Source organism: Berghia stephanieae, chromosome 4 (genome assembly GCF_034508935.2).
Source record: "Berghia stephanieae isolate SIO BIC M18660-M18661 chromosome 4, UCSD_Bste_1.3, whole genome shotgun sequence".
NCBI classification, from domain to species: domain Eukaryota; kingdom Metazoa; phylum Mollusca; class Gastropoda; order Nudibranchia; family Aeolidiidae; genus Berghia; species Berghia stephanieae.
The window spans coordinates 44389824-44406912 of NC_088363.1; the positions used below are offsets into that span (position 1 = coordinate 44389824).

Here is a 17089-nt window from a genome sequence, read left to right on the forward strand (position 1 = left end):
TTACTTTTACTCACTTTTAATATTATTTTTATTTAGAACACAGTGGGACGTCAAAATTTATTGCCTTGTGCATTCTTTGACTTGTACGTAAAAATATGAGCCAGGAGAAAAACGAAACAAAAACGAACAAAAACAAAAAAAAACCCAAAAAGTTAAGAGAACAACTTTATATTTATAGGGTCTTGAATATGTTTGAGGGAGCGTCAGTAAGAGAGAGAGAGAGAGAGAGAGAGAGAGAGAGAGAGAGAGAGAGAGAGAGAGAGAGAGAGAGAGAGAGAGACCATTAAAAAAATTCTAGTTTTACAAGACATGATAGACAATGAACAATAGCTCTACAAGAAGCCAAAGGACTAGTAATGATTGCGAAAGAAAAAGACGTTGGAAGAAGACTAAGTCAAGACTGCCCGAGGCGGGGGCGGGAAGGCACATGCCTGTTTAAGGCCAGTGATCGATGTGAAAAGTGACCAAATAGAACCTTACTCGGGCAAACACTACTAAACCTCTGATCTCCTTGGAAAAATCATCGGTTTTGATAATCACAAAAATTCTAACGGACCAGGGAACATTAAAAATAGATATAAATGTTAAGGAAGATGACTCTACGTTCTTTTAAGGACTCTATACTCTATTGTTTTTAAAGGTTTGATGGCGCTTATAAAACATTGAGGTCATTTTAGGGCTAGTAGAATGGAAGAAATGGGATACCAGTAAAAAAAAATCTAATTTTACAAGACATGATAGACAATGAACAATAGACTCGCCCTACAAGGAGAAGGACAAGGGATGATTTTGAAAGAAAAGGATGTTGGAAGAAGACAGTCAAGACTGTCCGAGGCGGGAGGGAGGGGCACAGGCGTGCTCGAGGCCAGTGATCGATGTGAAAAGTGGCCAAATAGAACCTTACTTGTGCAAACAATACCAAAACTCTGATCTCCTTGGAAAAATCATCGGTTTTGATAATAACAAAAATTCTAACGGACTATGAAAAATGAAAAATAGATATAAATGTTAATTTTAAATTAATCATAGAAACATTATTCTCTGTGAGGCCAATTTTGGCCAAATCGGTCAGGCCAATGGCTATCTAGCAGCCACGGTAAGAATCTTGGCGCCCGATTTCGAGACTTTCCGAGAGTAAATAAAACGCTGTAAATGATATTATTAATCCGTCAAATTGTCAGAAATTTTATGCATGTCCATTTCTGATTATGCCTAACCTATAACAGGCTCAGTATCAATGTGGTCAATATTGATTAAGTGTCGACGATATTTGGTCATTTTAAAATATTTTTATTTCCGGTGGACTGAACACAGACAGCTGTGTTTTCAGTCCACTGGTGGACTGAAAACACAGTTCCTAAAGTGAAAGTGGAAAGGTGAAAGTTCAATCAGGGTTGCCAGTTTGGCATTTTAAATGCCAGATTCCAAAAATCTGGCATTTTTGAAAACCGTTTGGCATTAGAAAAATCATTTGGCATTTGGCATTTTCATTTGGCATTTTCTTTTCTTGTATATTATACTTCAAATGACACTTTTTCTTAATTATTTCATTACCCCAACAGGAAATTTAGTATAATTCAAAAAAAAAAAAAGAAAAGAAAACACGCAAGCCACCAGGATATGATAGTAAATTGTCTATCAAAAGTGAGTAGTTTTCTTAGTGGGGGTGGAGTCAACAGACTTTGGCATTTTTTTGAGTGTTTTGGCATTTTTTGAGTCTTCCCCTGGCATTTTGTTGAAAAATAATCTGGCAACCCTGAGTTCAATCACAAAAGCTAGTGACTTGTGACTGATGATGACCATGTCGACAAACTTATAATTTTCTTTTGCAGCCAGCTTTTGCCAATATTTCTATTGACATTCCGTCATTGAATCAGTCATAACAGTAATCAGGGTAAATATTATAATTGTGTTGCAGGCTTATCCTTGAAAATTATTAGGAATCTCAAGAGTTATTTTCGTCTCTTGACTCTTGGGTTGGACTCTTCCGTTTCTCCACCACCATCTCCTCACTCAGACGATATTTTTATTGTTTATCAGATTCTTCTCTCATTCAATTTCCCTTCCATTCCTCAATGTCACTCATTCTTACTCTTGAATATTGCCATACCCGTTTTAAAAACCCTATGGAAAATCGTTATAAAAAATCTTGACTAAAAAAAAAAGGCTGTCATTATTCCCTCACAGCGTACACAACGACAACAGTTTAGTTGAGACGGTCCGGTATCCCGTTCCTGACACTACACCTGCTGACCCGGTCACGGTGAGCGGTCAATCACCGAGAGGAATTTACCTAACGGGGATTGCCGTTTTGCTCAATATTACAATGTTTTGTTTTATTGTCTGTAAGACACCCATATTGAATGAGTTGAAATATCACTACTTGGTATAAAAGTAAAAGTTTATATTTTCTATTTTTACTATGTTTTTTAATTTTTTCATAGTATTACTATTACTAGATTTCTCAATATAAGTTATCAATGAAAGGTAACAAATTACACACAAAAAACAACATTTCAAAAATTAGAGAAAAAAACAACGTTGCAATGGATTTGTCTGAATTTTATGTATTATAATTTATAGAGCAGTAAAATTAGGTGCCCCAAACGTAAACAAAGGTCTAGAAGCACATGGCAAACCACATGTTCCTGTCTTGACAGCTCACGTTCCAATGTAAATTATAGAAAAAAATAACCTTTAAAATTTGGCTGTTAGGTGGCAAAAGAAACACATATTCATAAATACTCGATCATGCATCAAATAATGTCTAGATATGGATATTTTATGGAACAAAAGGTAAAATTTATCAAAAGTTACAGTCTATCTATTTTTAGACCAGAGCAAATTATTGCGCTGTTGTGAACAAGACGAGAATTATTCAGAGCCTGGTTTTCAGAATAATTTAGCCTTATATCATTATTTCTGCAACTGTTAGATTTTATGTAAACATATTTTCAATACTGAAAGTGTATTGCCTACAACTCAAACTACAAAATTGGGAGACCTATATTGTGCGTAAATTATTCTGGTCCCTAACGAAAATCACTAGCAACTTGTTATTGTTTACGTTTGGGGCACCTAATTTTACTGCTCTATAAGGACAAGATGTGTAAATACTTCTACTTCTACTCACAAAAAACGTATTTGTCCTCAACAAAAATATATCCGCTACGAGCATTCAAACTCGTCAGTGTAGTTTGGGGCTGGTCGTTTCAAGCTTGAAAAAGTAAAAGAGCTGAGGATTTATTTTTCATCTACGTTTTCCTATTTGAGACTACTAAAAGGGATACTCTGACTGCGTGATAAGATCAAGCTGAAATCATTGCGCACTACCTTTTCCAATATGTCTGCGCCCTGATTAGACCGGCAATCGCATCAACTTCTTTTCTTTGCCCTTTTAACTAAATAGAATCCTCTAAACTTTTCATTATCGTCAACTTGAATTTCAATAAGTTAAAACAAAGACATTTTACAGAAGAATCGCATGACAAAAAGGTAAGGAGCTTAATTAATATATAATTTATTTTAATTCAAATTGACAATTGGTAATCTTAATTAAATCAGCATCAGAAACCATGTCTAATCACTCAGGTCAGAGTCAGACCTAGTGTTGGAGGTACTATAACTTTTTTTATAAAGTTCAAATAAAATGATTTATTTCATTTTTATCATTATTATAGTTTGGAGACATTAATATGTTGTTTGTCACTTAAATATTGTTGTTACTTGATATTCAAGACTCTCCCTACATAAGTCTCTACCTGATACAACTCAATATTAAAATAGCAGATGATTGTTTAAGTATTTTACATTCATTATCATAAAACTTAAGTTTTTGCATATCAATGAAACAACGAAACAATTTGCATATCAATATCAATGAAACAACGAAACAAATCAAAGTCTGTCTTATTGTCATAAATTGTAATGATGAAATACTGACTGATGATGAATGACTAATATCGTGATTTAAGATTAGTGTTTTTGTTTAATATTAAAGATGTGCCAAAATATAAATAAATAAAGCAAGAAACTGGAGGGGTCTCGGAATTGTACAGCAAAATTAAAGATAAGGGGTGGTGCAGGGGTAGAGTTGTAAAAATAAAGAGATTGAAGAATGGCTAGATAGACTAACAAACAAATCAACAGTTAATCAATGATTGCTTGATAATACATGATAGAGAAAGTTCTAACTATTCACTCCTTAACATCTGCATCGATATTTATATAAACATTTGATAAATTATTATTATGTATAATGCATTATATATCTTAATACAATGTATAAATATATCAAGAATCATCAGTCATTAAACTTTTATTTTTGTATGTATTTCAGATTGAGCTACACATTCCTGAGACATCAAAAATATTATGGTCAATAAGTGCTGCGTTCCTGTTTGCATATCTAGTTATAAACATAAAATATGAGACTCTGAGCAAAACACATACACCTCACGCTTTGAATTTCCCAAAGACCCTGAACTTAAGGAATTGTGGTTGAGGAAAATTCTGAGAAGAAATTTATTCCTAACCAAAAATACTGTCGTTTGTGAAAGACACTTTAACAAAAGTGATATTATGACATTATCCCAGGTGTTAAAGGAAAACAAGATACAGTTATTCCACGTAAATGGAAGATATTAAAATCAAAGGCTGTTCCCAGTATAATTGAAAACCTCCCTGGCTATTTATCGTCACCACCACTTGTAAAAAGAGAAAGTCCAGGATCTAAAAGAAAGAGGCCAGAGGAAAGGGAAGAAGATACTCTCCAAAAGATTTTTAGATGAGGACAGAGTTGGTTAATTCACTGATGTTACACATTGTCTGGATGATCGATTGAAGAAATGGAAATTTTTTCAGTGCAAAACAGAATTTAATGATGTTCATGTAAAAGTATATTTGTAGTAATTTAGTGAGCGACAGGGATTATTTGTCAAATTTAGTATTTAGATGAACAATGATTTGGCTGTTTCTGTGTGGTGTGAAACTATTAAAATTTCTAACTTTACGTGGATTGTTCCAAAGGACAATAAACTAGACTGATGGAGTCTCACTCATTAGAGCGATAATAAGTGAGTTTAGCTCTTAAAATCTTTGACGAAACAAATGCTGTTGCATTACAATCACTCGGCCCTTCTGAAGAAGCATTAGCTCATGGGATGGCACAGCCCATTTCATCAAGATAATTTGTCATTGGTGGAATGTCGATATCCAATACCAGTATTCCGAACGGAACAAAAGAAAACCATCCGCCATTCCATTTTTTTCATGTGAGGATGAAAGATTGTAATGGTTATCAGACATGTCATCATGGCTGAAAAAATGGCATGATCATTGTATGTCATCAAATGAAGGTTTCCTCAGTAAAGACACTTTTATTACTCACATCCTGGAATGTTTAATCATTTTAATTCCATTTTTGTTAAACGACATGCAGTTTAAATTTGTTCTGACTGCAAATTTCAAACTGATACTTTAGAAGGTCGTTTCGGACAATATAGACAAATGTCTGGAGGAAACACCTTGATTTCAGTTGGATGAATTGCTACAAAGCGAAAGAAAACTTATAGTAAAAAAACTTATCCAAATTCACTCTATTTCCAAAGGAAACATTTCCCTCAGTATTAAATCCTTTCTCTCTGAATTCGACTCATGGAGATTCGGTGACAAATCATTTGTTTATGATTATCCTTTCGACAAAATTGAAATTACAAGTTATATCCTTGAATGTTGTTATTTATGTTTCAGGATACGTAGCTAAAAAGTTTTTTTCAACTATTGACTGTTTTCAATTTTGTGAATTGATTGAGGATAAAAACAAATCTTTTGGCATCGATATTGACAAAGGATTTGTAGATTATTTTGATTGTTTGAATCGTGGTGGTCTTACTTATCCATCACCCTTGTTGAAGGTTTTCAGGTTGCCTTGTGCATCATGAATATTGCAGTTGGAGATCTGGAAAGCAGGTTTATGTCTCTTGTAAATTTATCATAAAAGTGCTCGGATTAAAATCAATGAGTATTACTGGGCAGATAATTATGATTCAAGATCAGAATTTCTTTCCATTTGCAGTAAATGTCAACTTAGTAGAGAGATGGTACTTCATAAATGTTAGTTTTGTGAACATTGCGATAAATAATTACTCAAAGAATGTCAATGGCACTTTTCAAAATTCTCAGAGCGCAACAAAGAAAGGGTTAAAATTTTAGTAGCCATATGAATTAATGTTATGCTCCACAAATTTGAATGAGAATACATACTTTTGTTTTATACCTATTACCTTTATATGTCTACACTGATACAAAATCAATTGTTCTTTCGATGGTACAAAATTATTAAAAGATCTCTAGAAATACATCTTTCATTAAAAGTGGTTCAAGTTCACCACATGCTCTGCTCAATTTCAGGTGTATTCAATTGATTGATTGATTTATTTTTGTTTATTTCATTATTTTACTATTCAAAACATAATTTTTAAAATACACGTAGAGATTGCTCAGTGGAATCTTTTAAAGTATACATGAAAATATACAAGAACACTTTGCATTTTTTAACTTTGTTCATCTATATTATTATTATATAAGTTTGTCCTATAAATGTCATTGATATTAATAGATTGCACAAATACCACATGCTCTTTTTCAGTATTCAGTTGATTTATTGATTTATTTTTGTTTCATTTTCTTACCATGCAAAATATATTTTTTAAATACATGTAGAGATTACTCAGTGGAATCTTTTAAAATATTCATGAACAATTTTGTTTGCTTGCTTAAAATAGTGTATCGTTTTGTTTTATTAATTTTTCAGTTTTCAGTATGTTATTTCTGTATATTCATGTTGTGATAATTGTTTCTTTGTCAATGTTGTTACCTTCGAAAATAAATTATAATAGTGCCTCATGGGCTGCAATTCTCGTCCTCCATGTTAAATGTTGATGTTGGCTTGGGACACCTTGTAAAGTGCTTTGAGAACAAAGTATTTGGTATTATTATAGCCTACGTAAAATCTTGATAACATGTAAATAATACTGCTTTAAAGATTGAAAAGTGAAAAGTCTTTCATTGTTGTTTTTGATTTGTTTTTAAACCTTATTTATTGATCTAATCCCATTTTTACATATATGTGTATATTTAATATCACATTTTTAAATTCTAGCTTGTATTCATTGTACATTTTTAAAATTCAAATAGTTCAATTGCTCTCTGTTTATTTGTTTTAATAAATTTCCTTAATTCAAAACTTACTCATGATTGTTGGCATATTGTTACACATTGTTGTTCTCGGTGGGGTTCCCGAACTCCCATAGTGGGCAGGAGGTACCTACTTGCTGTGTCTTCTATCCCCTTCTATCTCTTTTCCAATTACTTCCTCGCTTTTTGTCTTTGTCTTGGAATGAGATTACTTGGTTTTGTCCTGACCCTTGCCTGGGAGGGAAACAGTCGAATTTATAGTTATAGTTTTGGGAGATGATATTTTTTCCCTTGTAAATCATCTCTCTGTTATGTACTGTTATTTTTTATTTTTAACATATGATTTGTAAACATTTGAGTGTGTTCCTCTTTGTGGGATCTTTTGCTGGTGACTGGGTGAGTCTTTTAGATGTTGCAAGCGCCGTAAAACCCTTAAAAATAAAAACAAGCAGACTTTTAGGTGATCTCAAACTAAGTACACTGTACTGACAGTGTGCTCTTGGAATGTACATCTGTTCCCTATTGGACCCATTCCCCTTTGCCTGACTTTTCCTCATATCCTTTTAATTGTACCTTTAGAATGTTTTTACTATCCAATTTTCTTCCTTTTTACTGGCGCCGATATGACCATAATATGTCGCAAGTGCCGTAAAACCCTTAAAAACAAAACAAACAAAGCACATTATTGTTTGTTGCTTGTCCTCTTTAAATCACATATTCATCACCGTCCTACTGGATGGGGTTCTTGACCTCCCATTGTGGGCAGGGAGGTTCTTGCTGTACTTCTCTCCCCTGTATCTGTTTTCCAACTCGCTTTTTGTCTTTGTCTTGGAATAAGATTACTTGGTTTTGTCCTGGTCCTGGCTGAGAGGGGAACAGCCAAATGTAGAGTTAGTTTTGGGAGATGATATTTTTTTCCATGTAAGTCATCCCTCTATTATGCTCTGTATTATGTTTTGTTTACATTATATTATATATGATTTGTAACCATTTGAGTGTATTCCTCTTAGTGGGGACATGTGCTTGTGTCTGAATGGGACTTTTAGGTGATCTCGAACTAAGCACACTGATAGTGATCTTGGAATCTACATCTGTTTCCTATTTGAACCAATTCCCTCTTGTCTTGCCTTTTATTGGGTGCTTTAATCATAATTCTAGAACTTTTAACTATTCCATTTTCTTCCTTTTTACTGGCGATGATATGACTTTAATGTGTTGCAAACTCCCTAAAACCCTTAAACAATTTGAGTGTATTCCTCTTAGTGGGGACCTGTGCTTGTGTCTGAATGAGACTTTTAGGTGAACTAAGTACTTTGATAGTGCGCTGTTGGATGATACATCTGTTTCCTATTTGAACCAATTCCCCCTTGTCTTGCCTTTTCTTGGGTGCTTTAATCATAATTCTAGAACTTTTTACTATTCCATTTTCTTCCTTTTTACAAGCGCTGATATGACCTTAATGTGTTGTAAGCGCTGTAAAACCCTTCAAAACAAAGAAAACATCTCTCTAATGGCTCTGTAGGACTGAAATAATAAAATGAATTATAATCGACATTTTTAGCCACAGACATGAAACTTGGGATTTATTTCCTTTCTTGATATGGTAAAGAAATAAATACAATTTCTTACATTGCAGAAGTCTCAAAATCAGTATTTCTTATCATTTTATCTCTAAATCTAAATTCACTTCTCAGGGTCTGATTTATTCCAACTAATACCATTTTGAGACAATGGATCACATATAAGATAAATAAGTTTTTTGACACCAAGGGACTAACAATCTATTTGTATGTCTGAATTACAGATGGAAGAAATTTGTGAACAACTAGACGAGACTGTCCTTGACATTTTTCAAGTCTTGGAGGACTTGTATAAGAAACAAGCCGAGCTTGAACAGGTAATTGTAACTGTTTTCAGTCCAAGAAAATGCAGTAAGGTAGTTGCAATTCTGCCATACTTTGAAAAAATACACGTTTAAATTTTTTGGCCAGAATATCGATCGATTAAAATTACCCTCATCTCGGGGAAAAAAACTCTCAAACCTGGGATGTTGCGGCTCTTCTGGCCAAAATTGTTAATGTGTTTTATTTTTTCAGAGTACGGCAGAATAGAGATTAAAGAATAAAAGACAGATTTTCATTTTGACTGAGATGCTTTTACTTTTAGATCATTTCAATGCCAGTGAAAAGGAAGATGAGAGCTTATCTATATATGCAAGTGTTGAAGTATAAGTAAGACTAGTACTAGTAATGAGATTCGTTCAAACAGAAAACAAAGGTACGGTATATTCCAAGAGCAAAAATAGCTTTTTTCTTAGTTTTAAGTTCATGGATTAGTTTTAAAAATTTCATTGAATCACAAACATAATGTTTGGGTTTTTTTTTACTAAGAGGGATGCACCGAAAAGGTTAGAGTAACATTACAATAATTCAATGATATGAAGAGACTGTTCACAAGGAAAATATATTTCTCACAAATTCATCAGTTTCTTCCCCTCAGCAAAAGACTTTCGGCTGGGCCTAGGTATTACCTAATGATCTCTTTCCAGAATTAGTACAATAAAAGCTTCGTTTGAAAAGGAAAATAGAGATATAGGTATATAAACAATTACTCTTAATTAGACATCACTGAAAATAAAAAAATAATGAGTCTTCATGATTATTTTCAGCCCCAGAAGTGTTCAAATCTATTGCAAAATAATTTTAAAGTAATATAACAGACCCACTTACTCTGCCTAACATATTATTATATGATGAAATATTGATTCCTCAATTTTTATCCCACTGCAATGACCCACACATTTGTACACAAATGGCAACAATAGAGAACAAAAGTGTGATGTCAAAAAAGAGACTGGTTCAAATCTCATGGAAAGTGTTAAACATCACTTCTGGAGAACTGGATACATACCTTGTGTAATTGACCTTCTGGCTTTAGAGTTAGAGTGATGGCATTTTGGGACAGTGTAGCTCAGCGTGCAGTCTTTGCTTCGTACCCCAAAAAAAGTAAAAGGTACCGAGTTCGATCATCAACCGCTGCGTTGTGTGGCCTTGAGCAAGTCACCTCACCCTGGCACAATTTGCGGCGCAGCACTGTGGCTGGCGCCTGGGTTATTCCAGTCTTCCCTTGGAATAGACCTAGAGACAAATTCTGGGTGGGGTTCCTGACCTCCCATAGTGGGCAGGGAGGTACATACTTTGTCTTCTATCCCCCTATGTCTGTTTTCCAACTGGCTTTCTGTCTTTGTCTTGGATTGAGATTACTTGGTTTTGTCCGGACTCTGGCCGGAGTCCTTGGCTGGGAGGGAAACAGTCGAGTGTATAGTTATAGTTTTGGGAGATGATATTTTTTTCCTTGTAAATCATCTCTGTTATGTAGTTATTTATTTTTTTAAACATATGATTTGTAAACATTTGAATGTATTCGTCTTAGTGGGGACCTGTGCTGGTGTCTGGATGAGACTTTTTGGTGATCTCAAACTAAATACTTTGATAGTGTGCTCTTGGAATCTACATCTGCTCCCTATTTGAACTGATTCCCCTTCGTCTTATTTTTTTTTGGGGTGCTTTTATTGTAATTCTAGAACTTTTTACTTTCCTATTTTCTTCCTTTTTACTGGCTCTGATATGACCTTAATGAATGTGTTGCAAGCGCCGTAAAACCCTTAAAAACAAAAAAAAACAAAAACTAGAGTCAAATTTCCCCTATGGGATGAATAAAGGAAATTTTAATTTTTTATTTTTTATTTTTTTATTTTATAGTCTAAATGTATGACGATAAAGATCATTCAGCCTAGCTCTTTTACGTCCCATATTCCTTACAATCAGCCTGTACATCCTGCCACTAATATAGTTATGCCACCTTGTGTCTCCTATTGATTTTAGTCCTCCCAAGGACTGGTTACATAAACAAAGGATTTTGGAACTGGAAAAATTGAAGATGTGATGTAACAACTTTACTTCCCTATTCTAATTTTTGTCAGTTTATATGGTTTATCATGCCAGTGAAAATTGAGTAAAAGTGCATTTCTGCGGTTACAGTGTGCTGTTGATGATAGATTTATTCTCACAGAGGGCCATATGAAACCAAATTTTTATTCATAACATACAAGTTGCCTGCTAAGCATCCTTTTTGTTTTAGAATGTTTACAATAACTATCACTGCTTAAACGTAAAACCAGGAAAGGTTTTGTGATCTAGTGGTATGGACACTTGGGACCTGTTAAACTTCCTCAGTTCAAAGTTGAGTCCTTAGAATTACTTTTACTCATCATTGTCCAATGCTGCTGTTGGGTTTGGATGCTTTGTAAATCATTTTAAGCACATTTAATTGATATTGCATTGCACAAAAGAAAAAGCAATTTTTTAATTTAAAACATTTTTTCTACTCATACACATGTGAGTCTATAAGGGTTATGTGCTATTTAAAATCTCTTAGCCCACCCGAGGAGGTAACAATTGTTTTCATCCTTTTAGTCATTGACAATACAAATTATTGTTTGAATTTGTCACAAGAAGCATTAACATTTTTTTACCGATTTTAAGAAATGTTACTCTTTTGAAGTGATTTGTATTGTAAATGCTAAGAGACTGAGGGTACTTTGAACTGCTAGCGCATATAATATTTTTAAAATTTACTTTTTTCTTTTTTTTTTTCTTTTCCAGGTTTTAAAAGATGGATATTTCACCATGGCTAGGGCACGATACAGCATGGGAGTGAAGCGGGTGTCAGCTGACCAGATAATCGATGCTGATATTCTGGCGAACCGAACGGTGGAATTAAATATGTCTGAATCTGAAGAAAAGGATAACGGTGACTCCGAAATATCACAAGACGTATTTATATTGTGTACTGACAACAGTTCAAGTGTTAAGAGTAAGACTTCTAAGAATTCTGATAGTGAGAAGATTGATAAAGAGGGGGATACGTCATTAAGGAAGCGGGGAGCAGCTGCACAGTCAGAAGACCTTGACAAAGAGCTCAAGGATTGTCTTAAATTGATAGACGGAGACACAGAGAAAAAGTTTAAACGGACTAACCCTATTCACCTGTTTGGTGTTCTAGTACCGCAGGCTTTGAGATCTTCGCAGACGAGTTTCGAAGAGGCTGTGAGCTTGAGTGTTGACATAGCAAATAAAAAGCATCGGCTCAAAATTTTACAGAAGAAAATGATTGACTTGAAGCAGGAAAAATCAAAGCTAATTCCAGCTGATTCTAATCTGAGTGCTGAAAATGAATCTTAATAATTTTTTCACTGTAACATTTTGCTTCAAATAATTTATAAACCCTGTTGATCATTATTCAATGTTTTTTAAAAAATTGTTTGAATTTTTATGCATTTACATGCATGTCGGTCATAACCAGTCATATTACATTTTAATCAGTGAAGGGGGAGTTTCTACAGGAGATATATTTATGCATAAAATGTTTTTAATGAATTGCTACAACTAGCTAAATAAAACTAACTTTGTTGTTCCATATAAATGCAGAGGCAACATTATACACTCACTACCTCTACTGAGATTAAATAGTATGTTCTAGATTTTATTTTTATGTGGTATTGTATGTTTTGTTTTGTATTCTCTTTGCCAAATTTGAAACACTGGGTGGGGATCCTGACCTCCCATAGCGGGCAGCGAGGTAGTACATACTGTGTCTTCTATCCCTTTATATCTGTTTTCCATCTTGCTTTCTGTCTTTGTCTTGGAATGAGATTACTTGGTTTTTTCCTGGTCCATGGTCGGAGTCCTGGCTGGGAGAGAAACAGTCAAATGCATAGTTATTGTTTTGGGAGATGATATTTTTTTCTTGTAAATCATCTCTCTGTTATGTATTATATTTGTTATTTTTAATGAATAATATAAGCATTTGAGTGTATTCTTCTTTGTTGGATTTTGTGCATGTGTCCGGATGAGACTTATTGGTGATCTCAAACTAAGTACATTGGTGGTATGCTCTTGGATTCTACATCTGATCCCTATTTGTTCCCAGTTCCCCTTTGTCTTACTTTCTCTTGGCTGCTTTACTTTAATTGTAATTATTGAACTTTTTACTATCCCATTTTACTGGGTGGGGTTCCTGACCTCCCATAGTGGGCAGGGAGGTACTTACTGTGTCTTCTATCCCCCTATATCTGTTTTCCAACTTGCTTTCTGTCTTTGTCTTGGAATGAGATTACTTAGTTTTGTCCTGGCCCCGGCATGATGGCCTTACTGAGAGGGAAACAGTCAAATGCATAGTTATTGTTTTGGGAGATGATATTTTTTTCCTTGTAAATCATCTCTCTGTTATATATTATTATATTTGTTATTTTTAATGTATAATGAAATGTAAGCATTTGAGTGTATTTCTCTTTGTTGGATCTTATGCTTGTGTCTAGGTGAAACATAGGTGATCCTAGACTAAGTACATTGATGGTATGCTCTTGGAATCTACATCTGATCCCTATTTGTTCCCAGTTCCCCTTTGTCTTCTTCTCTCTTGGGTGCTTTAATTGTAATTCTAGAACTTTCTACTATCCCATTTTCTTCCTTTTTACTGGCGCTGATATAACCTAAATGTGTTGCAAGCGCCGTAAAACCCTTCAAAACAAACAAAACTATCCATTTTCTTCCATTTTACTGGTGCTGATATGACCTTAATGTGTTGCAAGCGTCGTAAAACCCTTAAAAACAAACAAAACAAATTTGAAACAAGATGGCAGGATGGCCCCCTGTATAGTGTATTGTAGGTCAAACTGTTTGTGTAATTAGCTGTCCATCTAGACTGAGTAACTTTGTAAACACTAAGAGAGATGGAGAATCCTGGGTTGGGGATGATATTATGTCATTAGCATATGGCCACTGTTGTCATGCATTGTTTTTAGAGAGATGATTTTTAAAAAAAATGTGAATCCTCTTTTTGTCTTATGTCTTATGATTATGCACTTATCTGTATTAGATATGTATTGTCAGTGATTGTTTTACATTTTCTATGGTGCTTTTAACATCAGATTTGTAACTTTCTCCTTATCACCTTCCTTTTAAATATTGCTGAAATGCCCTACAAATATCGCAAACTCTGTAAAACACTTACTTAAAACCAAAATCATAATTCTCATAACCTGGCATTTATGTGGATGGAATTCCATGGTTAAGACTACAATTAATTTGTAGAGGATAGTTTTGTGTAATTTACCATACTGGAAACTGTCGTACATTAATGGTAGCTTGGTATAAACCTATAGTGTCATGAAATTTAGTCCTATTTAATGCGTGTCTGCCCAAAAAGACACCAATTATTGTGTATTTTCTTCTCAGGAGCATGATTTAAAATACGCCGCAAGAGGTAGCTGTAACCAGTGCATTAAATTAGTCCTGAAATTGAATAATAGTATTTCGTGGATTATTTCCCTTGATACCGTGGCTCCACAAACTGATTCCTCTGTTTTTAATTTGCTCTACCCACTGAACTTGTAATAATACAATAATAATAATAATAATCGCGAAGTCCAAGATGAGCGTCATTTAAATCGACTTGCCGCTAGCGCAGTGAAGGGCGGAATATGATGATGGTGATGATTATGTTGGTGGTGGTGGTGGTGGTGGTGGTGCTGAGGATGATGATTATGTTGATCACCATCATCATTATAGAGGAGAAGAGAAAACCAAGGAGTAAGAGAATATTATAGAATCACTGAATCAAGGGAAGCAATCCATGAATTACCAACATTCGATTTTAGGACAATTTTCATGCAGTGATTAAAGCGCCCTCAACCGGTATATTTTAAATCATGGGCCAGGGAATAAATACACAATAAATTGTTTTCCATTTGGCCAGACACGCCTATAGACTAGTATGGGACAGGAAATGCGGATTTATTTGTCGTAGAGCAAGTTATTTCAAATATTGGCATTTTTCCATACTTTTGGTACTGTCAGTACAGGCGCCAATGCCCGTGGCCAGGTCAGAACTGGCCAGTAGGCACTCTGTTTGTTAATTGACATTCGAGCGCTGTTTACGATCACAATAAGGAAAATACAAATTTGAAAGTGAAAGCGAAACTTGTAAACGCTTTGTAAACAGGAGAAATACACATTCTAAAGTTTTTGGAAGGCGTCCTCTCAGACATTAGTCCGCGCATCATACTGTTATGTATTCACGGGTCTCACCATGCCCCCTCTTTTCGCCATCTTGAAAACCCGGGAATAGTGACACCACTGGATAATGACATAATTTCCCGGTCCCTGGCAATGTCGTTATCCAGGGTTTTCATTGTATTATTATTACTACTACTACTACTATTATTAATGTTGTAATTGTTGTTTTTGTGGTTGTCATTATTATTGTTTTAGTCCTTCCTCCAATTTGAAACAGATAGAGCTCGACTGTCGTTAGCGCAATTCAATTATCGCTGTTATAATGATACAATAAACCACTTAATTTTAGACAAACACTTTTTCCTGTCTTGTTTACTTTATAATGAGAGAAGAGAGAGAGAGAGAGAGAGAGAGAGAGAGAGAGAGAGAGAGAGAGAGAGAGAGAGAGGAAGAAGTCGCTGTTGGAAAGAAGAAAAAAAAAAGGGGGGGGGGGGGGAAGAGAGGAGTTGATATTGATGCAGATGGACATGTGTTGAAGAGAAAGGGAATTTTTTTTCCTTGAAGAGGCGCATCAGACACCAACTGATGATGATAAGGAGAGAAAGATGCTATTGTGATTGGTAATGAAGAATTTTATGGAGACAGGGTTTCCAGTTTGGCGTTTTTAAAGCCAAATTCTGGAAATTGGCATTCTTTACTCAACATTTTGGTTGTTTCTCTGAGACTAGTTTGGTATCAATTACAAAAACTATCTGGCAACTCACTAGATGTCAGTTAAAGGGATATAATTCCAGTCAGGGTGCCGAAAAAGGGGCAGATAACCTATCTGACGGCAATAAATAAAGGGGAGACAATTCAATAAATACGACATGCAGCGAATAAAATTTGTCACACCCAGGTTGTCTCCCATGAATGGTAAAATTTAATACTATTCAGGGGACGCAAGCCATTCCACAATATTTCAACTATATTTTGTTTCTACTGGGTCATATCCCTTGCTGTTCTTGTCTCTAGATAGGTTATGTGCCCCTTCTTTATCAATGTGAAAAGAGTTGTTTCCCATGCATTTCCAAATTACAGTGGAACACTATTATTGCAAAAGGTTGAAACCTGAACAAGTTTTCGAGACAACAGTAAATTTGAAATAACAATGCAAGAACTTCCAAGTTTTTAGATATTTTGATATCTGGAAGTCTTCTTGAGATCTTATGTGACCATTCTTTGTAGAAAGTTAATTTGTAAAAGATTTAATGTTGACAAAGCAGGCGTTTATTCCAGATACTATAGCATAAATCTAAATATCCAAATCTTGATTATGTAGTTCCAGAAAAAAAAACCTGTATACCGACTTAATAAACAGTGATAGACTGAATAGTAAGAAAAAAATTTGGCTTTTTGGATTTGAACCATGCAAGTGGCACAGGAGTCTAGTGATTTTCAAATTTGACCACCAGAGATTTTCAAGTCTCTCTGTGAAAAGATTCAAACTTCTTAATCTGAAGCCATGTTTAACTTCTATTCCGCTATTTCAAAGGTTGCTTATTTGCTTTTGTTTTTCGGGGTTGCACAATATAGGCCATTATAGCTTCATTATAAAAATATTTTGGAGTGGTTAAAAGGAAGACCTTGCAAAAAAATTTTTTTTAAATAAATAAATAAAAAGGAAATGAGTTCAAGCGAAGAGCAGACGAAGATTCAAGAGCAAACAATGTGGGTGTATGCGTGTTATTTGAGACCAATTAAAAGTCACACAAGGACACCACAATGATGACTCCTACAAAAAACAAGGATACTCTCAAAAACAGAGAGCCCAT

At 34.6% G+C, this 17089-nt stretch overlaps 1 protein-coding gene across 1 annotated transcript; it reads left to right on the top strand.

Moving 5' to 3' along the window:
• The first annotated feature begins 1761 nt into the window (after positions 1 to 1761).
• Positions 1762 to 15629, top strand: LOC144970644 (vacuolar ATPase assembly protein VMA22-like). The gene is made up of 3 exons (XM_078910474.1): positions 1762 to 1894; positions 9002 to 9094; positions 11862 to 15629. Exons 2-3 carry the CDS (start codon positions 9002 to 9004, stop codon positions 12438 to 12440), a joined length of 672 nt encoding a protein of 223 aa, XP_078766600.1. The 5' UTR covers positions 1762 to 1894; the 3' UTR covers positions 12441 to 15629.
• Positions 15630 to 17089: the final 1460 nt, after the last annotated feature.